At 44.6% G+C, this 25,673-nt stretch overlaps 1 protein-coding gene across 1 annotated transcript in view; it reads left to right on the top strand.

Moving 5' to 3' along the window:
* The window catches only part of HDAC8 (histone deacetylase 8), a 79,097-nt gene extending 55,629 nt beyond the window's left edge, over nt 1-23,468 (top strand). Inside the window, exons 8-10 of the mRNA XM_065410948.1 lie at nt 12,638-12,810; nt 14,674-14,768; nt 23,160-23,468. Coding sequence (XP_065267020.1) covers nt 12,638-12,810; nt 14,674-14,768; nt 23,160-23,468 — 577 coding nt within the window. The remainder of the gene's footprint in view (nt 1-12,637; nt 12,811-14,673; nt 14,769-23,159) is intronic.
* Nucleotides 23,469-25,673: the final 2,205 nt, after the last annotated feature.

Below are 25,673 nucleotides of genomic sequence, written 5' to 3'. Positions count from 1 at the left end.
ACATGGGTTCTAGCTAATCAATGACTATCTCTTATTCATAAGATCATCCAGAATAGCTAACTTATTTGATCTTCCTGAAAAAGTGCTCTAATTAGTGGGTCAGATAGGTTCTGATAAAATGATGGGTACCTTCACATCTATTTTAAATATTAACCTTCTGAAGATAAAAATACAGCACCTGAACAACATTACAGATGTGGAGAACCATACTAATAAATAATCCAGAACTTGCAGGGGCATTTTCTTAATTCAAACAGAAATATTTCACAGCACGTTTATTCAAATTGCTGTAGCAGTTAGTATGGTACATTCACATTTAATGATGTGAGGAGGAGAAATTTACTTAATTCTCGTCTAACAGAGTCAGTGATGTACAAAAGCAGTAAATATTTGTTCAGAAGAGTCATACATAGTACATTCCAGTGCATAGCATATTACTATACACGTATGTATATGATTATATATTAGCAGTACATGCTGAGCTGCGGTATCAAGTTTTTCTCAGCATGAGTTTGGGATTGTTGCATTACTCTTGACTGGAGAAACCACAAGTTATGCAGGTCACCCCAAAAGAGTGAATGTGAAACCTTTATAGCACAGATACCTTTGTGTGTTCTGTTTTTAGTAGGGAAGGAGGTTTAAAATGTATTAGCAAGTTTAAGAAGGTTTGGAACTGGATGTTTGTATCCCATCACTGAAGGTCAGGAGCCTTAGTTACTTTGGGCCTAGTGATAACACCAGCAGTTACATTATATAGGATACAAGTATAGAAATCTTCAGATTTCCGCATGTGTGTTGACCATTGATTGCCTGGGGTTAAGAGGAAATGGCTGCTATGGGCTGGTTATTCCATATTATTGTGCATGTTTCTTGCCCCTACCTCTGACGTGTCTGGCAGTGGTCACTGTCAGAGGCAGGATGTTGGACTAGAAGAACCAGATCTGATCAGGTGTGGTGGTTTCTTCTGTACAGGCTTTTGAGGGAGAGAAAACTATAGTACATCTTAAACATGATCTAAGCTAGCTTTTCTAAGCATTCGTGCCTTAGTTTCAGGACCTTTCAGGATCAAAACAAGGGTTGAGCCCCCTCTCGGGGAAAGTGGAATCACCCTTTCACAATGGCACAAAACGCCCATTTCTAGCTTTGATGAGTCAAGCAATATCCGATCATAAACCATCTGCTGGCCTAGACTGAACAGTCAGTGAACATAAGAGAGGTGGGTGAATGGAGAGGAGAAAATATTTTTGTGGCAGATTGACTTTTTTATTAAACAAGACACCTGTTTAAAGCATTTCAGATTTTGGAATGTTAGGCCCAGTCCTGAGGAAATGGGATCAGAGGTTAGAGAGTGCAAGTGAGGCAGATGGAATGTGCATTTATCACACATCTCTGTACCTTATAGTTTGCAGTGTTGTTGTAGGCCTGTTGGTCCAAGGATATGAGTGAGACAAGTAGGTGAGGTAATATCTTTTATTGGACTAACTTCTGTTGGTGGAAGGGACAAGCTTTAGAGTGTCAGAGCTCTTCCTCAAGTCTCGAACAAGTAACCAGAGTGTCCAAACTAAATACAAGATGGGGCAGATTGTTAAGCATAAGGGGTTCATGCATGCTGTATGAGACCACTTAAAATGAAGTGGGCAATTAAGACTTAGCAGGTGGGTGACCAGTTGGTGTAATGAGCCATAAAACCAGTGTCTCTGTTAAGTCCATGGTTTTTAGTGTCCAGCCAAAGTTATTAATTTAAATTCCCAGGCTTGTCTTTTGAAGGTTTTGTGCAGGTTTCCTTTGAGGATGAGGACTGAGAGGTCGGATATGGAGTGATCGCTTTGTGAAAAGTGTGTGCCCTTGGGTGATAGGATGATCTTGTCTTATTGCTTTTCTGTGAGAGTTCATTCAAGAGCATAGTGTTTGGTTTCACCCACATAGTTATTGTCAGGGCATTTGATACACTGGAGGAGGTATACCACATGTTCTGATAGGCATGTGTAGGACCCTGGCTCTTGAAAGTGTGTTGGGAGGGGGAGTATGATCATTATAGCAGTGGATATATGGCTGCAGGTTTTGCATTTGTTGTTCTGATAGTCTGGTGCTGCTTTGAGATGATGTGTCCTGGTGATGATGAGTGTGGGGATGTTGAGTTGCTTGAAGGGCAGAAGCGGAAGTTTGGGAAAGATTTCTTTCAGGGCATGCTCCCCATCAAATATGGGTTCTAATTGTTTGATACCCCACATGGTTTCTAATGTGGAGTGATAGGTAATAACTGGGGGTGTGCAGTCAGTGCATGTGTGGGCCATACTGTATTGCATCAGGTTCTCCTGGAGCATTTGGGTGACCTGTTCCATGATGTGTTTGTGACAGGTTCGGTCACAGAGACTCCCCTCGAGACTGTCACTCGGTGAGCTGGGATACCACTGAGAACAACCTTCCTGCCAGAACAGGCGCCCCTCCACTTCTGTCTTGCTGAGTTAGACACTCCAGTCAGTTCCAGCACAGACCCAGAGGTTGGGCCACACCTCTCTGCAGTTCACTGAAACGGAGATTCAGCCTTTTTGGGAGCCTAAACCCCAAATAAATCCATTTTGTAAAGCTTATACAGGGTAAATTCATAAATTGTTCGCCCTCTATAACACTGATAGAGAGAGATGCACAGCTATTTGCTCCCCCAGGTATTAATCACTTACTCTGGGTTTATTAATAAACAAAAGTGATTTTATTACATATAAAAAGTAGGATTTAAGTGGTTTCAAGTAATAACAGCCAGAACAAAGTAAGTCACCAAGCAAAATAAAGCAAAAACAGGCAAGTCTAAACCTCATACATTAAGAAACTGATTACAGGTAATATCTCACCCTCAGAGTTGTTCCAATAAGCTTCTTTCACAGACTAGACTTCCTAGTCTGGGCCCAATCCTTTCTCCCGGTACAGTCCTTGTTAGTTCCAGCAAACATCTCAGGTGGTAAGCAGGGGGTTTCTCATGACTGGCAGCCTCCTTTGTCCTACTCCACCCCTTTTTATAGCTTTGGCACAAAGCGGGAATCTTTTGTCTCTCTGGGTCCCCACCCCTCCTTCCAAATGGAAAAGTACCAGATTTAAGATGGATTTCATTATCAGGCGACATGGTCACATATCACTGTAAGACCCCTAGTCTCCATTCTCCATGGGCTGGCCCACACGTACACAGGAAGGCTTTCAAGTAGCAAAGGCCATTTACAACTGATTTCTGGAGCACCCTTACTGTGTTTACATCAGTGATACAAGTTTATATCTTATTCTCCTAACTCCAGATATAGAAATAATACATGCAAACAAGTAGGATGAACACACTTAGTAGATTACAAGCTTTCTAATGACACCATACAAGGTGTCATTAGTATAAAGCATATTCCAGTTATGTCATATTCGTAAACATTTCCATAAAGCATATGGAATGCAACATCACAGCGTTGATCTGCTTCTCTGATGGAATGTGCTTGTATGGTGAGGGCGGTTTTCAGTTTGTTAAGGTGTGTACCCCGGACTTTCTCCTCAGAGAATATTCTGTGGTATCTGAGTGCCTGGCTGTAGAGCACAGATTTCTTGAGGTGTCTGGGTCAGTGGAACTAAGTGTGGTGATCTGTAGGGTTCCATTGTTGAAGCTGATTGTGGTATCTAGGAAGTTGATGCTAGTGTGGATGTGTTCTAGAATGAGTTTGATGGATGGATGGTGGTGGTTGAATTGTGGTGGAAATCTGAGGGCGTTTAGGTCATTTGTCTAGTGGATGAAAATATCATTGATGCATTGTTGGTTTTATGATGCATTTTCCAGAAATTCTTCTTCAAGGTGGCCCATGAAGAGGTTGGCATATTGTGGAACCATCCTAGTACCCAGGCTGTTCCCATGGAAAGTCCCCACAGACTAGGGCTATGTCTACATTTAAACTTGTGCTGCTGTAGTGCATCAGTGTAGACACTCACTACAGTGATGTGAGGGTTTTCCCCATCACTGTAGTCAATCCGCCTCCCTGGGAGGCAGTAGCTAGGTTGACAGAAGAATTCTTCTGTCAAACTAGCACTGCCTACACCAGGAGTTAGGTTGGCTTAACTAGGTTGCTCAGTGGTGTGTTTTTTTTCTCCACACCCCTGAATAACTTAGCTGGGTCGCCTAACTCTTTAGTGTAAACCTGACCTAAGACACACCAACTCAAAGCAGCACCAGACCTTGCCAGAACAATAGATGCAAAACCTGCAGACATATCTCCACTGCTATGATGATCTATACCTCCCACAACACACCTTTCAAGAGGCAGGATATTAGACTAGAAGAACCGGGGTCCTACATGTGGCTATCACAACATGTGAGTGAGTGTAAAACCTCACAACATGGGTGAAACCAGACAATCACTACAGTCTCAAATGAACTCACAAAGGAAAATGATAAGACAAACCACCTATCCTCAGTGAGCAAATACATTTCACAAAGCGATCACTTTATATCCAACCTCTGAGTCCTCGTCCTCAAAGAAAACCTGCAAAACATCTTCAAAAGACGAGCCTGGGAACTTAAATTCATAATTCTGGCTGAATGCTAAAAACCACGAACTTAACAGAGACGCTGGTTTTATGGTTTATATCACCAGTTTGTCACTCACCTTAATACCTGCCAGCCCTTAATTGCCCATTTTAAGTGGTCTCTGACATCACGTGTGAATCTGTCCCACCTTGGGGCAGAGTAACACTCAGGTTACTTTCTCCAGATCTAAGGTATTGCTCTGTGATGCTCAAAACTCGTCCCTTTCACCAACAGAAGTTTGTACAATAAAAGATCTCACTTACCTCGTCTAATCACATGATTAGTGGTCCTGATTCACTTTGCACAAGTGAAAATGGAGCCAGGTGGGGAGAACTGGGCTCTCCCCTCCAAGTGTGGTGCGTGCATAATATAAACACAGCTGTGTAAAATACAAAGTAAAACTTAAATAGATACATGCCTCCAGAGCTTAAATTCTCAGAGATTTCCCAGAGCCCCCCACTCCCCTCCCCATTTGGGGGGCTCAGGGCTTCAGCTGCAGGGTGGAGGGTCTCAGAGCTTTAGCCCCATGGGAGGGAGGCGCGGGGGCTCAGGGGTTTTAGTCCTGTGGGGGTGGGGTCGTGCCCAGGCTTGGTGCTTCAGCCTCATGGCAGGTGCACCAGGGCTCCCTTGGGTTTGAAAATATTTTCCGGAGTTCTGCTTCAGTGGGCTCTGGCTGAATTTAAGCCCTGCATGCTTCAGCTGTTGTATTGCAAAGCCATGTGATAACAGTTTATCGTATTGCAAAGCCATGTGATAAACTGTTGCTAACGGATGTAGAAGGTGGCTGCTGCTCCTGTTAACTGATGCAAATTGAAATGTAGAATGACTGAGAATAAGCATGGTACCCTGTACCCACTCAAAGACAATCTGTTGTCAAGGCTTTCCATGAAATAATGTTGGAATTAGGTTGGAACCACACCTGCTGCTGTGGAAAGAGGAGATGTGCTAATACAGACATGAAACGGCCAGCTGAAATAAAAATCAGGCTGCCTGGTCACTTTATGCCTGACCTGTTTTAAACACACTTTTTATCATTATTATTTTTCAAGTTATTGTCCCAAGCAAAACCACTGCACTTCTCCAGTCAGCCTGCCACCTCCACTCTTCAGTCCCTGCCATCTTACTCAGCACGCCTGATAACCGGGACTTCCATCAGTCAGGAGGTGGAGGGAGGGCTTCTAGAAAGCTCCCCTGAGACCTCAGAATAAACCTAATGACATGCCAGGCTTTGAAATCAACCATGGAGCATGTGGGAAGGAAATGGAGGATCTCTAATTAGAAGAGTCCAAGCTCAGGACCTGGACATCAGGATGCGGTACAAGCAGTGCAGCTCTCATAAAGAGAGAGGTTTATTCAGGGTGCAGACCCAACAGGTAAGAATGGGAACACTGCTCGAATGCTGGGCTTGGCACCTGTTTGGGGGGTAGTCTTGGAAGGTCAGGTGCCTATGCTTGTAGGGGTTGCACCTAGCAAAGCATCTGCAACAATTGCAAGATGGCTGGCCCACCATCCGGATTTCTTTGAGTTGATCTGGATTTCATCATGCAACAAGACACTGATTCTAAGTGCTCGGCCAGACTCTGTAAAGTTGACATGATTAAAAATATACTGCCCTGCAAAAATAACGGCTGCAACAATGGTAAGATTTGCACTGAAACCCTACAGAGGCCACAGCGTTTGAAATGAGGCCTGAAAACCCAGACCCAAGCGTTCATTTCTTTCTAGTTTGAACACAGGCCCTGGTTCTAATGGGGGACTTCAGTCACCCTGACATCTACTGGGAGAACAATACAGCAGTGCACAGACAATCCAGGAAGTTTTTGGAGAGTGTTGGGAACAACTTCCTGGTGCAACTACTGGAGGAACCAACCAGGGGCTATTCTCCTCTTGACCTGCTGCTTACAAACAGGGAAGAATTGGTAGGGGAAGTAGAAGGAGTGGCAACCTGGGCAGCAGTGACCATGAGATGGTTGAGTTCAGGATCCTCACAAAAGGAAGAAAGGAGAGTAGCAAAACACAGACCCTGGACTTCAGAAAAGCAGACTTTGACTCCCTTAGGGAACTAATGGGCAGGATCCCCTGGGAGGCTAATATGAGGGGGAAAGGGGTTCAGGAAAGCTGGCTGTATTTTAAAGAAGCCTTATTGAGGGCACAGGAACAAACCATCCCGAAGTGCAGAAATAATAGCAAATATGGCAGGTGACCAGCTTGGCTTAACAGTGAAATCTTTGGTGCGCTTAAACTCAAAAAGGAAGCTTACAAGAAGTGGAAACTTGGTCAGATGACTAGGGAGGAGTATAAAAATATTGCTCGAGCATGCAGGGGTGTAATCAGGAAGGCCAAAACACAACTGGAGTTGCAGCTAACAAGGGATGTGAAGGGTATCAAGAAGGGTTTCTATAGGTATGTTAGCAACAAGAAAAAGGTCAGGGAACGCGTGGGACCTTTAATGAATGGGGGAGGCAACCTAGTGACAGATGTGGAAAAAGCTGAAGTACTCAATCCTTTTTTTTGCCTCGATCTTCACAGACAAGTTAGCACCCGCATTGCTGTCCTGGACAACACAGTATGGGGAGGAGGTGAGCAGCCCTCAATGGTGAAAGAACAGGTTAAGGACTATTTAGAAAAGCTGGACATGCACAAGTCCATGGGTCCAGATCTAATGGATCCGAGGGTGCTGAGGGAATTGGCTGATGTGATTGCAGAGCCATTGGCCATTATCTTTGAAAACTGGTGGTGATCGGGGGAGGTCCTGGATGATTGGAAAAAGGCAAATATAGTGCCCATCTTTAAAAAAGGGAAGAAGGAGAACCCGGGGAACTACACACTGGTCAGCCTCACCTCAGTCCCTGGAAAAATCATGGAGCAGGTCCTCAAGGAAACCATTTTGAAGCACTTGGAAGAGAGGAAGGTGATCAGGAACACTCAACATGAATTCACCAAGGGTATCATGCCTGACCAACCTGATTGCCTTCTATGATGAGATATGGGGATAGGGGTGGACGTGATATATCTTGACTTTAGCAAAGCTTTTGATATGGTCTCCCACAGTATTCTTGCCAGGAAGTTAAAAAAGTATGGATTAGATGAATGGACTATAAGGTGGATAGAAAGCTGGCTAGATTGTCGGGCTCAACAGGTAGTGATCAATGGTTCGATGTCTAGTTGGCAGCCGGTATCAAGTGGAGTTCCTCAGGGGTCGGTCCTGGGTCCAGTGTGCTTCCCATAAGGCGTATTGAACAGCCTTCAGATGATGATCAGGTTTGGCTATTACTGGCTGGAGCTGGATTGTGGCTGATGGATTGCTATGCACAGGTGTTGCAGAGCTCTCCAGGCAGTAAAAGATCTTTCATACCAGTGACCTGCATTAAATGGGCCTCATGGGCAGTTTTCAGCCTTAAGTCATTGGGATTTTGAGAAGGAAGGAGAATCAGAACAAGGATGCCTTTGTTTAATCTGGAAAGGAATGGGTGTCATCTGTAAGGACAGAGAGAACAGGCTGAGCGGGGAGAGAGGCAGAATCAGTTAAGGTTGAGTGTAGCGGCTGTTGGGAAGGAGAAAGGATTGGGGGGTGGTAGTTTGGTGGGTTTGGGACACTGTTTCATGAGGGCTAGGGGACTATTCCATAACTCATTTTCCAAAGGTCCAGGTAAATGCTTGAAGAGGAGTCCAAACTTTGGGAGCTCTTCCAGATTTTTCAAAACCACAAACCGTACTGAGGTTCACTCGTGACTAGCCAAGAGAAGGTTTGAATGCCTCCAGTCCTTCCCTGTGCGATCCCTAATGAGGGTAATCAAAGCTAGATAACATTTTGGCTTCCATTCTGTTTTCACTCAAGAAACTAGAGTGGTTGGCTTTCATATCCCACCCAAACACAAACCCACCCTCAGCTGCACTCCAGTCAGGAGGCTCCATTCTTCTGACCTTTCAGTATGTAACAAAGGGGCACTTATACTTCTGCCACTTCCTTGTTTTGAGTGAATTTAGAGCTGATGAAAGATGCTGGCTTGACAGCCCTGGGGAAGGGAGGGCCTCTGTTTAGCCACACAAAGCACAGCACAGGCAATGCCATTTTCTCCCCATATGCTGCCCTGATGGGGTTTAATCAGGTAGCCGACACAATGCTGAACCCAGTTTGTCCTCGTCTACGCTGCCCACTAAGCTATGGTCATTGTCACCTCACTTGATTGTCCACAGTCATGGTCAGGCAGAGGGGAGTGTCCTGGGGAAAGGTCAGTTGGGATAGTCGCACACAGGGATGAGAGCAGCGGGGTGAACAAGCTCTAAGACTAAGGAGGCCAATGTGGAGGCAGTATCCCTAGCCCTGGGGAAGGGAATGACTTGCATCACTCTGCAATGACCACCGTTCTCCACACACACGCTCCCCAGACAACTAAAGGAGCAGCACTCATGGGTTTGAATTAACCCTTGCAGGAGGGAAGATTACCACAGTGTGGGGTCCTTCGGCGGAAGGATGTGAATAGTGGGGGCCACTCGAGTGTGACGAGAAATCTGGGTGAGACATTGTCTGTGCAAATAGACAAACATCAACCTCCTGGCATGTCCTCCCCAGAATGCTGGTGTTACTCTCGGGAGCTTGTCTGGGAGAGAGTACACACCCTGGGTGGTGTGTTTGAGGTTAGCTCTGGATTGACAGCCCAGGGGACTGAACTATATTATCAAGAGTACAATTGTAGCACGGACAATCGCAGTGCATATTCTCCCCATCCCCAGTCATTATTATCAAGCCCTCAAAGAGCCTCCGTTAGTGATGAGAGAGGAGTCTGGCCTCCAGAGGCCATCCAGCTGCTGGTCTCCCTTCTGAGCCTGCCAGCCATGGGGCCTAGTTTTGTGTTAATTGTGAGGGTGGGGTTTTATTTACCCATTCAATTATCCACTAAATTGTGATTCTTCTCTTCCCTCTCTTTCCCCCCCCCCCCCACCCTTCTGCTGTCTACCAACTAGCCCAGGGGTTCTCAAACTGGGGGTCGGGACCCCTCAGGGGGTTGCGAGGTCATTACATGGGGGGGTCGCAAGCAGTCAACCTCCACCCCAAACCCCACTTGCCTCCAGCATTTATAATGGTGTTAAATATATTAAAAAGGGTGTGTAGAGGAGCGGACTCATCCCTGCGGCACTCCTGCTGGTGACTCCTGGGAATTAGCTCATTCCAGCTCCAGAGCGCCCTCTGCAGGCCGGGGTGATCCGCCTGTCCTCTGGCCCCCCGTGTCCCTCCCTGGTCCCCAGTGCCCTTTTACTTGGGGTGCTGCCCCCTGGCAGTAACCCCTCAGTCTTAGGGTCTCCCCTCCCCAGGGAAACCCCACCCACTATTCCCATCTCACCTCAGTATAAGGCTACTGCCAGTCATCATCTAGCCCCACGCCCTGGGGCAGACTGCAGTGTCAGCCTACTCATCACTGGCAAGGTTGGGTTTGGACCTGCTGCCTTGGCCTAACCCTGGGCTGCCCTCTGCAACCCCCAGTACCCCTTGGCCTTCTGCTAGGCCGCAGCCTGGGGCTTTCCAGGCTGGAGCTCCCCAGCTCCTCAGCCTGTCCCCAGCCCTGCTCCACTCAGGTACTCTGTCTCTAGCTCCCTGCAGCCAGGCCCTTCTCTCTCTGAATGCAGAGAGAGAGTTCTTCTGGGCCTCTGGCTCACAGCCTTTTATAGGGACCAACTGGGCCTGATTGGGGCATAGCCCAGCTGTGGCTACTTCCCCAATCAGCCTAGCTTTTCCCTGCCACAGCCCTCTCCCTGGCCGTTTTAAGCCCTTCAGGGCAGGAGCGGGGTAACCACCCCGCTACAGGGTGTTAAATTTATTAGGGGGGTCACACTTAGAGGCTTGCAATGTGAAAGGGGTTGCCAGTAAAAAAGTTTGAGACCCACTGAACTAGCCCTTGGATGGTAGCAACTCTTGGTCATACCTGCCCTGGGCTGGCTCTGGAGCAGTGGCCTGCTGTAGAGTTGAAGAATCTGTATCCTATTGCTAATCCCCTAAGACATCCACTCTCCCACACTGTGCCCTGGTGACGTTCCCATTTGTGCAGCTCTGCTTGCTGAATGCACCTGAACCTGAGTCAGCCATGCTGTACAGATCATGTTTCCCGGTTACATACCAAATTTGAGATGGGCACCTCATGTGTTTAGAAGGAAGTTACTAATGTGCTGTAGTCTGATACATTCCCTACATCCCTTCCCTTTGGCAGGGGTACAAAACCTCAAACCCATGACTTGCTGGCTGGGTGTGGTCAGCTCCCTCCTGAAGCACCCTGGTGTGGATAGTGATATTGTATGTTCCAGTAGTTTCACATCATGGTTGTCAGATAGACTTACAAATTATTAGAGTTCCTACAAAATACAAAGACTTGACTGTCTCGTGTTATTGATCAGTGAAAATCCCCAGTGTGTGGCAAAAAGTGTGTCAGGCAAATTGATCACATGTGATCCTTGTATCATAGGAGCAAAAAAAAGTACAATGCCAAGGTAGCAAACCCCACAATGCCCTTTGTGACCGTAGGGGGAGGTGCAGTGTTTACTAGTACAGTTTAAATCCTGTCTGCTGCTCACAGGAAGAAAGAACTCAAGGTTATTTTTTTTTAATGGGGGGTGGTGGTATTTTGAGTCTTCTCTTTCAGGTTATTAATCTGGTAAAATCATCATTTTCCTCATTTTATACCAATTCCCACTCCACTGAGAAGTCCTGTGCCCTTGGGCCAAGCTCTCAGCACATATGGGGCATCTTTAGGGTGTGCTGCCTTCTTCCAACACTTTTCAGCACTCTGCAGATGTTAAGTTTGGGATATTTTCATAGGTTTGAAAGTACATTGTATATTCATTGTATATTCTGTCTACGTAATATTTATTGTTTGTGTGTATTTATTCCTATTTTAACAGCCATAAGGCCATTAAAGATCCCATGGCATGTAGTAAGATTAGGAGTCTTAGCTTTAGTTTCCCTCCCAAATTCTGTGTGGGTAATTACCTACTATTTACCTCTGCAGTCAGACATGGATACAGCTCTTCCCTTCCTATCCTAAACTATTACTGTGTAGATGCCATATTCTTCACTACTATTCATGAACTAACACTGGACACTGCTGCACTCTTAAACATTTGTTGCGTTTCACCCAGAGATGGGTGCACTTCAGGGCTTTTCTACACGGCAATGTAGTGTGCAGCAAGGGTGTGAGTGTACAGCTCACTAGCCTGCCGCACGCTAAGTTGCCATGTGGACCCTTCTGCTGCACACTTAAAAATCCATAGCAGTACATCAGAGTGCACTCCAGAACAGTTAGTAGCAATAGCAGGGTTTGCATGGCCAGTTAGTGCGCTGTAGACTTACACCCCAGCTTGGCATGAGCTAAGTCACCAGGTAGACAAGCCCTCACTGGTGAGTGAAGTAATGCTTTCACCTGAAGCTCATAAAACCCAGTGCCTTGTTCCTGCAGACATTTGTGCACATAAATAACTTTGAGCTCAGTGGGACTGCTCACATCTGTAAAGTTACTTAGGCGAGCAAGTGTTAGTACAACTGGGGCTGAAGTTTCACTAATGTTTGGGATACGTCTGGATGAAAGTCATATAAATGTAAGATCATTATCACGTAGGAGCTGTTACCTGTAACCAGCTCTCTGATTTGTCACATTGTTTTATGATTACGTATCAAGTGAGATCTGGGTATATTTTTCTCCCTGTTTGCTGAGGTAGAAGTGGTTTTTCCCCCCAGAAATGTAGGCTAAGGGTGGTCTCTGGACCATAGTTTTGGAGCCTCTGGCCTGGATCTTTGTTGGTATAGATGGTACTGAAAAATCACTTCCCATTTCCTTACTGTTTTTAGGCCCTTTTAGCGTGCAATGTGACTGAAGAGCAGAGTCCAGGTCTACCATGCCTGCCATAACTTTGACCAAAGTGGCATTCTGGGAAATAGGAAAGTACTTCTCTGTTCAAAATGTAAAGCCTAGCCAGTGATTGGAAAGGCAAAGTAACAGTGTGGTTTAGCTGGCTGAAATGGCCTGCACACATCACACTGTCTCAATGTTCCATGGAGGTGTGGCCATTTGTGGGAACTCCGTTTTGTTTTATTGCATGCAGTGTGTTGAAGGAGGTGTACACGGCATTCAACCCGGAAGCAGTAGTCCTGCAGCTGGGAGCAGATACGATAGCCGGGGACCCCATGTGTTCATTTAACATGACTCCAGTGGGGATTGGCAAGTGTCTGAAGTACGTTCTCCAGTGGCAGCTGGCTACTCTCATCCTGGGAGGAGGTAAGTGCATGAGAGACTTATTCTGCTCTTCAAGTAACAGGTTAATACAGCTTGCTCCCCTGAGGCTGCTCTTTGATAGTGAGCCCCTCTGCTTCTGAAAGCGGCATCATTTGAGAAGGGCAGCTGAAGAAATTGAGCACGCATAGCATAAGGGGGGCACTGTATTGCTGATGCAGTGCTATTTGTACACAGACTTCAACTCCTTGGTACCAACAAGTCCAAGTCTCAATTCCTGACTCCGAGATCCTGGGTTAAAGGTTGCTTGGCCCCTCCAGAGATCAGAAGCTGTTAACCCCAGTCACCTCTGACCCTGTCTGCTCAATGCCAACTTTGAGTCCCAGCTCTTGTGATCTGCACTGCGGGGCTTCTCTTTAAAAGTAAGCATTATGCTCCCAGACCTAGCTTGGGCATCTGGCAATGAATTATCTCATTTGGATTCAGGCAGCGTTTGAATCTTTTATTGGCTTCATTCACAATAAAGCAGAATTTTGATACCTAATGGAAGCCCCTTGAATGCTTTTTGGCTTGTAGCACATTCTGCCACTCAATATTACTAGCTGCTTGTCCAATGGATGGGAAATAAGCAATTCCGTGTCAACAAAATGGGGCAAGTGGGGAGCACTTTGTCCCAGGAAATCTCCTCAGCTTCTTTTGGAAGATGCCTTACCCACAGCATCAGCTGCTTGAGTAGCAGCTATCATTTTGGGGGCTAGGTTGTATCATTTAAGGGATATCATCAAGTACAATAGAGTGGGCCTAAAATTTGACCTAGCTACTGCTAGTTGTTTGGTGAATGTTCTGAGTGTTAAAACCAGCTGTGAGCGTGAGGAGGAGAGGCACAGAGAATTTTGTTTTATCTACCACTTCTTGCCAAGAAATGAGGAAAACTAGCCACTGTCTTAGGGAAAATAACAAAACTAAGTACCCCCGATGGCTCCGTTCTGAGCAGGGAGATTGATGTTTGCCAGAAGGCAAAGGGGGAGAGAGATTGTGAAACTGTTTTCAGTCTCCCAAAGTGGAGTTTTGATTAAGTTACTCTTCATTGTTTGTAAGAACTCCTAAAAGTTTCTGATGGTTATTTGAGTGGAAAGATTCCCCTTGCACAAAGTAAGGACATCAGCAGTGCTGACTGCAAATAGATTGGTGCTTTTGACTTGCTGAGCCCCAGAATGAGCCCCACTTGGGAGTTTGTGTTAATTTGGGGATGCTCAGATGCTGAATCTACTCACAGGTTGTTTCACCACTTTAATTGGCTTCATATTTTAGTCACTACTTTTAAATAAGAGTAAATTCCCCTCCAGAGGGATTCTTGCTCAGAAGGTGGCACCGATGGAAATTTTATCAGCGAATGATCAGTGTTGCTTATCCTTGATTTCATTTTGGATCACAAGCTAAGGTTAAAAGGGAGATCCCAAACTGCTGTACCTGATTAGTCTGCTCTGCTCCACTCACGTTAACTCCTTCCATGCGGAGCCTGAGCATCTCCCTCCCCACCATGTCACCTTAGGAAATCTTGACCCTTGGAGTCAAAGGCTTGCAGCTTGCAGGTATCTCTTGAAGCCAGATCTGGAGGAGTGGATGATATTGCATGTGCAATTGCTGAGATGACCTGTGGGTTCAATTTTGCAAGTCTCCCTTCTTAGTACAGGTGATTAACTGCTTTAACTTAGCCCTATGCATCCAACAGGTGCAAAATACAGTTACTGTGCATGACTTGGGAAGACCAAATAAAAAGCCTTATTCATATGCATTGCAGATATAAAGTCTCTTGCTTCTCAACAATACATTCCTTTCATTAAAACTGTTTCTCTCATTCTCTCTCCCTCTTCCCCTTCCTAATTTCACGATTCTTGCTGGAAACAGGAGGCTACAACCTTGCCAACACAGCCCGCTGCTGGACATACTTGACCGGGGTCATCCTGGGGAGAACGCTACCCTCCGAGATCCCAGATCACGAGGTAAGGCTCTGACAAACCATCCCTTCTCCTAGAATGAGAGCTGAGTCATTCCACCTAGTCAAAACGGCATCCTTGCCACTCAATACTGTTTTGTTGAGAGACGCTCCTGTAACAATAACACACTGTCCCAGCAGCATAGTGGGCTCTTGTTCCCAAAACCCGAGACCATCTGCATCTTTTTACAAGGGATCTTGGAAGCCAGTCAGTTTCAGAGAGGGGTTCACCTGTTTGCACAAAGAACTCTTTGGGACATGCACATATTTTCACCAGAAAAAAGCAAGCCCTCTCTCAAGTTAAATTTAGCCTTGTTTTCCCTGGATTTATAGAAAGTTCCAGATGCAACTTCCAAACTGTACCAACTGCTGCTATTCCAAAGGGTCATGGGGCCAGGTGTTGTTCTTTTAACACAAGCTATCTCGAAATGCATGATCTGAACAATGGTATCCTAAAGTGTTGAACAGGGCAAGGGGATCAACTTGAAGGAATGCTGTCTAGATAAAATTTTGCACCTGTCAATCTGTTTGCTGAACCCAGATAACTAGGGTGTTTCTTCCCAAGCCACATGCTTCAGTGCTCTTCCATTCCCACATCAAAGTTCAGTGCTAGCAACCCTACCAAAACGAACCAGAGTATTCAGCCCAGCCCTACAATAACAGCATAGTACTTGGCACTTCTGTAGTGCCTTTCATCTTGAGGATCTAACCAACCAGTATGCGTAGAATGAGGTAAAGAGCAAATTCATGGAAAGGAAAGGAATTTCAGATTCAAGCTTGAAAGAGGTGATTAGCGATTGTAAGGCTTATGAAGCCTTTTTAAGGGTGTCCTATTTAAATGTGAACCTCTGACCACAGCAGGGGAACATTTGAGTGAACCTTGAGTATACATGGAGAGTAAATAAGGTACTATTTCAGGAATTAACAGGTATCAGTCATTACCTTTTTTTCTTGTTAATCTGAATATTCAGCATTTAATGATTTCTAAACAGTACTGAGGGATTAGTGTAATGCAGAAATGGAACAGTTGGAGGATGTTGCTATGCATATAACGTTGCATCATTTGGCTCCAGGCCTTATGACTTCTTAATCTGAACAAGCTTGGCCAGGGAATGGGTTATGGAAAGGGGGATGCTTTGCCTGCGAAGCTGGGATTGCTCTGAGTTTAGGGTCTGAAATTGGCCAGACCAGATCAGCAGCAGATTCCTGTTGTAGCATTGCAGTGCTTGTAATTTTCAAGGGTTGAGATGAAGCTGATGTTCAAAGAGCTGTCTTGAATGCATGTTCCCAGATGGGCGTGCTTGGAGGTGACCCTCGATCACAGTGGTTGAAGAGGCATGGGATCTGGAGGAGGAGTTGCATTGGCTGCCCAGCAGACATCCCCATTCCAGTTGTAGAGCCATCAGCTCAGCTTAAGAATTCTAAGCAGGTTTTCTGCAGCAAGTTCTTTGATCTCAATGCCTGCCAGGAGCATCGTGTCTGGCTGTCAGATCATGAAAAGGATGGTAGTAAAAGACTCTACATTTCAGTGTGGTGTGGTCACCAACTGGTTCAGCCAACAAAACAGCTGTTGATGGACAGAGGAAGTGTAGAATCTGTTTCTTTGTAAACTGTGTTTCCAAATCTAAGACCTTAGGAATGATCGTAGTGTGAAGGTGCACTGATCCTTCTGGTCTGATAGCCCTGCCAACATCTCATTACTTCTACCTTCTTACATCCTATTTCCCAAGTTCAGCTATTTCTCCTTAATGCTTTCTCATATTCCATATTCGTGTCTCCTCTCATGCTGTCCCTGGTGCCCGGAACAGCCTCTCTTTCTGGACATGAAGCAGTTTCCCTCTCTGCTTAAAGCCCACTTCGATCACCTAGGTTTCCATTGCCAATCAGCTGATGCAGCTTTCTTGTACCCTAGTCTTTGTATTGCACCATTTATACTGTAAACTGTTCAGGGCAAGGAACGTGACTATGATGCCTTATTTAAATGCCAGGTAAATTGGCTGAAAAATAATGAATAAACCTATAAAACACCTATATGAACAGAGCATGGAGTGAAAGGATTTACTTTTGTAGAAACTGCGGCTCAACTCCATCAATCTATTAGAATACACTTGTGTGTTATCAAAATAGTGGATAAAGTTGAGTCAGTTACATTTGTTTGGATTTTAAAATTGACTTTTAAAAAGCTTTTGACAAAGTCCCTCTCAAGAAACTATTAAAGAAAGATGAAGTACTGTCATGGGTCAAATGTTGGCTGAGGTGATGAAACCAGTGTGAAGAAATGGTCCATTGTCATCATGCAGAAGGCTAGCAGCGGCATGCCTGCCACAAGGTCGCATACCAGGACCCCTTTTATTGAATATCTGTGATGATCTAGAAAAAGGGGGTGATCAATGAAGTGACAAAATTTGTAGGTGACATAATTATTTAGGTTAATTGAAACCAGAGAAGATCGAAGAGCTGCAGAAGGACCTTACCATGCTAAGTGAATGATCAATACAATGCATTTGTCAACAATGAATTTCAGTTACCAAAATGATGTGCAACGAGTCATTCCAACTATTCCTTGCGTACACATAATCACACAGGAAAAAGACTTGGGCATCTTTATGGCTTGCTGAATGAAAGTATTTGCTCAGTTGTATAGCAGGGCCAAAGAAGTAAATAACGTTAGGATAAGAACATAAGAACGGCCATACTGGGTCAGACCAAAGGTCTGTATCCTGTCTACCAACAGTGGCCAATGCCAGGTGCCCCAGAGGGAGTGAACCTAACAGGAATGATCAAGTGATCTCTCTCCTGCCATCCATCTCCACCCTCTGACAAACAGAGGCTAGGGACACCATTCCTTACCCATCCTGGCTAATAGCCATTAATGGACAACCTCCATGAATTTATCCAGTTCTCTTTTAAATGCTGTTATGGTCCTAGCCTTCACAACCTCCTCAGGCAAGGAGTTCCACAAGTTGACCGTGCGCTGTGTGAAGAAGAACTTCCTTTTATTTGTTTTAAACCTCCTGCCCATTAATTTCATTTGGTGGCCCCTAGTTCTTGTATTATCGGAATAAGTAAATAACTTTTCCTTATCTACTTTCTCCACATCACTCATGATTTTATATACCTCTATCATATCCCCCCGTAGTCTCCTCTTTTCCAAGATGAAAAGTCCTAGCCTCTTTAATCTCTCCTCATATGGGACCCATTCCAAACCCCTAATCATTTTAGTTGCCCTTCTCTGAACCTTTTCTAGTGCCAGTATATCTTTTTTGAGATGCGGAGACCTCATCTGTACGAAGTATTCAAGATGTGGGCGTACCATGGATTTATATAAGGGCAATAATATATTCTCCATCTTATTCTCTATCCCCTTTTTAATGATTCCTAACATCCTGTTTGCTTTTTTGACCGCCTCTGCACACTGCGTGGACGTCTTCAGAGAATTATCCACGATGACTCCAAGATCTTTTTCCTGATTCGTTGTAGCTAAATTAGCCCCCATCATATTGTATGTATAGTTGGGGTTATTTTTTCCAATGTGCATTACTTTACATTTATCCACATTAAATTTCATTTGCCATTTTGTTGCCCAATCACTTAGTTTTGTGAGATCTTTTTGAAGTTCTTCACAGTCTGCTTTGGTCCTAACTATCTTGAGCAGTTTAGTATCATCTGCAAACTTTGCCACCTCACTTTTTACCCCTTTCTCCAGATCATTTATGAATAAGTTGAATAGGATTGGTCCTAGGACAGACCCTTGGGGAACACCACTAGTTACCCGTCTCCATTCTGAGAATTTACCATTTATTCCTACCCTTTGTTCCCTGTCTTTTAACCAGTTCTCAATCCATGAAAGGACCTTCCCTTTTATCCCATGACAACTTAATTTACGTAAGAGCCTTTGGTGAGGGACCTTGTCAAAGGCTTTCTGGAAATCTAAGTACACTATGTCCACTGGATTCCCCTTGTCCACATGTTTGTTGACCCCTTCAAAGAACTCTAATAGATTAGTAAGACACGATACACCTATCTCATAGAGCTGGAAGGGACCCCGAAAGGTCATTGAGTCCAGCCCCCTGCCTTCACTAGCAGGACCAAGTACTGATTTTGCCCCAGATCCTTAAGTGGCCCCCTCAAGGATTGAACCCACAACCTTGGGTTTAGCAGGCCAATGCTCAAACCACTGAGCTATCCCTCCTCCCTTTATGGAAACCCTATTGACTTTTGCCCAACAATTTATGTTCTTCTAGGTGTCTGACAATTTTTATTCTTTACTATTGTTTCAACTAATTTGCCCAGTACTGACATTAGACTTACCGGTCTGTAACTGCCGGGATCACCTCTAGAGCCCTTTTTAAATATTGGCGTTACATTAGCTATCTTCCAGTCATTGGGTACAGAAGCCGATTTAAAGGACAGGTTACAAACCCTAGTTAATAGTTCCGCAACTTCACATTTGAGTTCTTTCAGAACTCTTGGGTGAATGCCATCTGGTCCCGGTGACTTGTTAATGTTAAGTTTATCAATTAATTCCAAAACCTCCTCTAAAAGCAGCAAAGAGTCCTGTGGCACCTTATAGACTAACAGACGTTTTGGAGCATGAGCTTTCGTGGGTGAATACCCACTTCTTCGGATGCATCCGAAGAAGTGGGTATTCACCCACGAAAGCTCATGCTCCAAAACGTCTGTTAGTCTATAAGGTGCCACAGGACTCTTTGCTGCTTTTACAGATCCAGACTAACACGGCTACCCCTTTTATACTTAAAACCTCCTCTAGTGACACTTCAATCTGTGACAGTTCCTCAGATTTGTCACCTAGAAAAGCCGGCTCCGGTTTGGGAATCTCCCTATCATCCTCAGCCGTGAAGACTGAAGCAAAGAATTAGTTTAGTTTCTCCGCAATGACTTTATTGTCTTTAAGCGCTCCTTTTGTATCTCGATCATCCAGGGGCCCCACTGGTTGTTTAGCAGGCTTCCTGCTTCTGATGTACTTAAAAAACATTTCGTTATTACCTTTTGAGTTTTTGGCTAGCTGTTCTTCAAACTCCTCTTTGGCTTTTCTTATTACATTTTTACACTTAATTTGGCAGTGTTTATGTTCCTTTTTTTTACCTCACTAGGATTTGACTTCCACTTTTTAAAAGATGCCTTTTTATCTCTCACTGCTTCTTTTACATGGTTGTTAAGCCACGGTGGCTCTTTTTTAGTTCTTTTACTGTGTTTATTAATTTGGGTTATACATTTAAGTTGGGCCTCTATTATGGTGTCTTTAAAAAGCGTCCATGCAGCTTGCAGGGATTTCACTTTAGTCAGTGTACCTTTTAATTTCTGTTTAACTAACCCCCTCATTTTTGCATAGTTCCCCTTTTTGAAATTAAATGCCACAGTGTTGGGCTGTTGAGGTGTTCTTCCCACAACAGGGATGTTAAATGTTGTTATATTATGGTCACTATTTCCAAGCGGTCCTGTTATAGTTACCTCTTGGACCTGCTCCTGCGCTCCACTCAGGACTAAATCGAGAGTTGCCTCTCCCCTTGTGGGTTCCTGTACCAGCTGCTCCAAGAAGCAGTCATTTAAAGTATCGAGAAATTTTGTCTCTGCATTTCATCCTGAGGTGACATGTTCCCAGTCAATATGGGGATAATTGAAATCCCCCACTATCATTGAGTTCTTAATTTTGATAGCCTCTCTAATTTCCCTTAGCATTTCATCATCACTATCACTATCCTGGTCAGGTGGTTGATAATAGATCCCTAATGTTATATTTTTATTAGAGCATGAAATTACTATCCATAGAGATTCTATGGAACATGTGGATTCACTTAAGATTTTTACTTCATTTGATTCTACATTTTATTTCACACATAGTGGCACTCCGCCCCCTGCACGACCTGTTCTGTTCTTCCGATATATTTTGTACCCCGGAATGATTGTGTCCCATTGATTGTCCTCAGTCCACCAGGTTTCTGTGATGCCTATTATATCAATATCCTCCTTTATCACGAGGCACTCTAGTTCACCCATCTTATTATTTAGACTTCTAGCATTTGTGTACAAGCACTTTAAAAACTTGTCACTGTTTATTTGTCTGCCCTTTTCTGATGTGTCCAATTTTTTATGTGAATGTTTCTTGTCTGATCTGGCCCTTACATTATCCTCTTCCATCCTCTGCTCCTAACTATAACCTAGAGAATCTCTATCAATAGACTCTCCTCTAAGAGAAGTCTCTGTCCGATCCACATGCTCCTCTGCAGCAGTCGGCTTGATATTGAAAATGTTTAGAATCAGTGATACTGTGTTCAGTTATGGCCTCCTTCATCTCAGAAAGAGCAGAAATGGAGGGGTCCAGAGATGTTCCATCAATGTGGTTAGAGGACTGGGAAGACTTTCATATGAAGTGATCGAAATGATTGGGTCAGTTTAGGGATTTGATGAATATGAGGGGAGATGCGGATGGGAAGAGAGAAATAGATTCTGTATATTGATTCTTTCTGGGAGGTGTTCTGAGACCACAGTGATGGACATCATGTAAGGACCTAAGTAGAGCCATGGTTACATTAAGTAGGATAAATGTAAGGGGTATGAAACCATCTGGCTTCAGAACACAAACTGACCACTCAATGACAGGGGTCAAGTAAGAAAAGTTCCCCATGGGCAGGTTTATTCCATAATTGTCCGCTACAGGGTTCCTTGCACTTTCTTCCAAAGGGTTTGACACATGCCACTGCTGAAGACAGGATTGTTGATTATAGTGCAGCTCCTATGTAATTTGTAAAATCCCATGCATGTCCTACAGCTGTCTGGTATAAGTAAATCTCCTATATTGGAATAGACCAATGAGCCAGGTAGCCTGCTAGTATCCTCTCTCTGAGAATGGCCAATCCTGGATGCTTCAGAGGAAGGAATTCTTTAAAAAGTGCATCTATTACTATCTGGGAGGGAGGGTGAGTGTGATCAGCTGGGAATCAGTTTTTTGCCCTGAAGCATGAAGATTGAGAGCCATGATTTTTATTCTCACTAGACTACAGATGCTGTTTTTCATATAAATGCATAATCCTGTTTTGAAACTGTAAGCAGTTTGCATCAATAATATCCTTCAGCCAAGAGCTCCCCAGGCTAATGATTATATTTCGTTTGCAAGGATTTCCTTTTTCAGTTTTTAAATATACTTTTCCAGTTCTCCCCATCAGAGATTCCATGTGTTTCTAGCTCTTGAACTATAACCAAGAGCAACAATTTCTGCAACTGACTGTCTTGACAAGAAGTCTGAAAGATTTTGTTTGTTTTCTTAACATCACCCACCCCCCTTCCACCTCTCCCTGCCGAACAGGATCATTTCAAAACGCTGAGCATGGTATTTATTTGGCTAAGAGTAAAGATCCTGCCTGTGCTTTCGCATTGGGTAGTGGAAGATCATGTGCACTGAAGCTGAGATGTCCAACCCTTGCCCATTGAAGAGCCATACTGTCAACTTGTGATAAGTCTGGGAGTCTCACCTAATAAGCTCTCACATACCACCTGCTCTTATATTTAATACATAAATGATGTTTATAAACATTCTGCATCCCAGCATGCAGTACTGACTCACAATGTGATCATCCTCTTTCCAAATCCAGATGGAGCATATTTCTTCAAGCCATTTTACCAAGCCACACTGTGTGTACCCTCTCAGTACAGCTTCTTGGGGCAGTGAGCCAGTCAACAGGAATCTTTTAAAATGTCTTTCATTAGCCTATTTCAGGTCCTGAACAAAAAAAATGAACTGAAAGTGGTAATGTTAGTAGACTTGCTTAACAAGAGAAGCGTGTGGAAAAGGAAAGCGCATGCATCAGTGTGCTAGGCTATTTGCTAAACCTACAGGATGGCTGGATCTCTGCTTTAAGGAATTTACAATGTAAATTACAGAGGGCATGGTATAGGCATGAAATATACCAGAGGAAGGTGCAGTCTTAAATGAGTTTTAATGAGCTCTCAGCCAAGCATCTTGTGGCTTATGTGCTACATCATGTCCTTTCAGGGTTTATTTACCAGGACAAACCTTGAAAAGTAGATCTTGCTGCATGGGACAGTGTGTTCATTCTGCACCTGAAGTGACTGAATTGTTTGCATTACTGATTGCAAGTATCCAGGCAGCAGCAAGCCTGCAATGCATTCAGTACCAGGGCCACAAAGCAGCTTTAGTGGGGCGTATTGAGCTCTGTATGTGGGGGGAGATGGGGAAGAGGAGGGGGGATGTTGGCATCTTAATGAAAGGGACCGACAGCCAGTGACCACCACAGGGGGAGGTAATAATATAGGGCACTTCTACTGCAGGAGGAGGTCCTGTGGCAGACAAAGTCCCTGTAGCCAGTTTGTATAGGTCTTCATTCTTTTATTCAATCTTTTGTGCTCTTTTCATGACCAGGGATCAAAGAGACACTGCGTGGTCCTGCTTAGATACCACAAACAGAACCTAGTCATTTTACTGAGGCGCCTCCTCCCCTTCTCCCAGAGCCCTGGGGAGCAGCAGCTCAGCGCTGTCTGTGGAACAAAAGAGACTTTGTACCTGCTGAATAAACTCCACTCCACTCCCCACTCCACCAGCTGCCACAATGCTCCCAGAAGTGAGCAAACAGGAGGCCTGCCTTTCCAAGACCATGCAAGGGGTTTGGGGCGGGGAAAAGAGAGATTTGCATTTAGGACGACAAAAAAAAAAAGCCATCACAAAGCCTGATTGTAAGCATAGTGTAGCCCTTTTGTTGTTTCCCCTGTGTGTGTTTGTGCTTGTTCTAGTGTCTCCTTGCTGCTTGGCACCTTCTACCTATGAGGCTGGCTAGCCCCTGGGATTGCGTTTTAAAAAATGAAACTATTCAATGAGGGTGAGGCAAACGAGGAGCCCTCTTCTGAAGTCAGCTTTTCTGCCCCACCACTGGGCGAACTTTCATTCTAACCCCGGCGCAGCATGTCTGGGACTTTCCTTCTACTGAGCTACAAATGGAGTTTCCTTTATATCTCAGTTCACTGCAAGGGGGGTTGATCTCTTACTTCCTGTCCTATACCTATGCAACCTTAATTCAGCCCCCTTGTGCATACACATTATGATGCAGTCTTTAGTTACATGATTACATGCTGTTTTCTCCACAGGGCCCCTACCTTATGGGGTTTTTTTGTGAGCCACAGAGAGATTAAATTGTGGGTGTCTGATGTGAAATTCCTAGGACTTAATTTTACCGACTTAGCATTACATAGCACTTTGTATTTTCAAAGCACAGCTCCTATTGATTTTAGCTGCAGCTGCAAGTGCTCAGCACTTCTATAAATCAGATCCCTTTCTCTTCCCACAGTCCTCTCCCTCATTCATGACGCACCTTCCAACTTCTGCAACAGCGAGGTAGGGGTCCTACAGACAGCAGCCTTCTTCAGGTCACAGCCCCAGTGTCGCCCCAGAGCACTATCCATCCTGGGTGCTGAATGAGGCGAGGGGCCTATGGAAAAATAGTATCCATAAAACAAATCCAGAGAAGTGAGGTCTAAATTGATGTGTTTGCAACTTTTTAATTGAATCACTTTAAACCAGTGCGATTTCTGCATGTCTAAGAACTGCACTGCTCGATAGACCTCCTCCATACAGCCAACATTTGAAGAGGGCAGTAGTTAGCCCTGTGACTAATTGGAATATAGTGGCATCGGGCCCACCCTGCTAAACCTAGGAGTGCATCTGTAGCATTTAGGTCACTCTCTGCATGGAAATTTTTTTTTATTAGGAGTGACAGAGCAAGACTGAAGGTTGCCAGCAGGTAAAATTGGGCTGGTAACAATCACCAATGGCTTCTCTAAAAAACAGGTTCACTGAAATTAGATATTTGGGGAGACAGGGAGGGAAGTATACTGGGGTAGGTCTTATCTAGCCCTCCCCACCAAAGCGAACTCTGGCTACTGCACGAATGATCCCTTCAGTTGACTCTCTAGGGCTTTATGTGATGGAACCAATGAGGTTTCCACCACTTCCCTTAGGAAAATATTCCTCCTTTGAAAAGATTTCCATAATGGGAAATGCTCAGATACTCTGCTTGATTCCCTTTGTTTAATTTCATCCCACTATCCCATTCCCCCTTGGACCAGACTGTCCTTTGTGTTTACGCCCTTCACATCTCCACCATCTCTTGCTGTTCAGTGTGCACTCCATTCTAACCTTTCCTCCATCAGTAAATCTCTTTCTTCCTTTCTTCCTTCCAAGTTTACATTGTGATTTAATAGTTATACTTCTTTGTGGACAAATAAAATGTGACGTGTGCATCTGCTCCTGATGAACCTGGGAATGACTCCTCCCTCCCATCAGCTTGCAGTTTAATCTACAGGACACTGGGCAATGGGTACACTGGAATTTACCGGAAACCTACTGACCGCTATACTTACGTATATGCCTCCAGCTTCCATCCAGGACACACCACATGATCCATTGTCTACAGTCTAAGATACAACTGTATTTGCTCCAATCCCACAGACAAAGACAAGCACCTACAAGATCTCTATCAAGCATTCTTAAAACTACAATGCCCACCTGCTAAAGTGAAAAAACAGATTGACAGAGCCAGAAGAGTACCCAGAAGTCACCTACTACAGGACAGGCCCAACAAAGAAAATAACAGAACGCCACTAGCCGTCACCTTCAGCCCCCAACTAAAACCTCTCCAGCCCATCATCAAAGATCTACAACCTATCCTGAAAGATGATCCCTCACTCTCACAGATCTTGGGAAACAGACCTGTCCTCGCTTACAGACAGCCCCCCAACCTGAAGCAAATACTCACCAGCAACCACACACCACAGAACAAAAACACTAACCCAGGAACCTATCCTTGCAACAAAGCCCGATGCCAACTCTGTCCACTGTCCACATATCTATTCAAGTGACATCATCATAGGACCTAATCACATC

The sequence above is a fragment of the Emys orbicularis genome, chromosome 9, assembly GCF_028017835.1.
Source record: "Emys orbicularis isolate rEmyOrb1 chromosome 9, rEmyOrb1.hap1, whole genome shotgun sequence".
NCBI classification, from domain to species: Eukaryota; Metazoa; Chordata; order Testudines; family Emydidae; genus Emys; species Emys orbicularis.
This window is presented reverse-complemented; position numbering and strand designations above follow the sequence as displayed.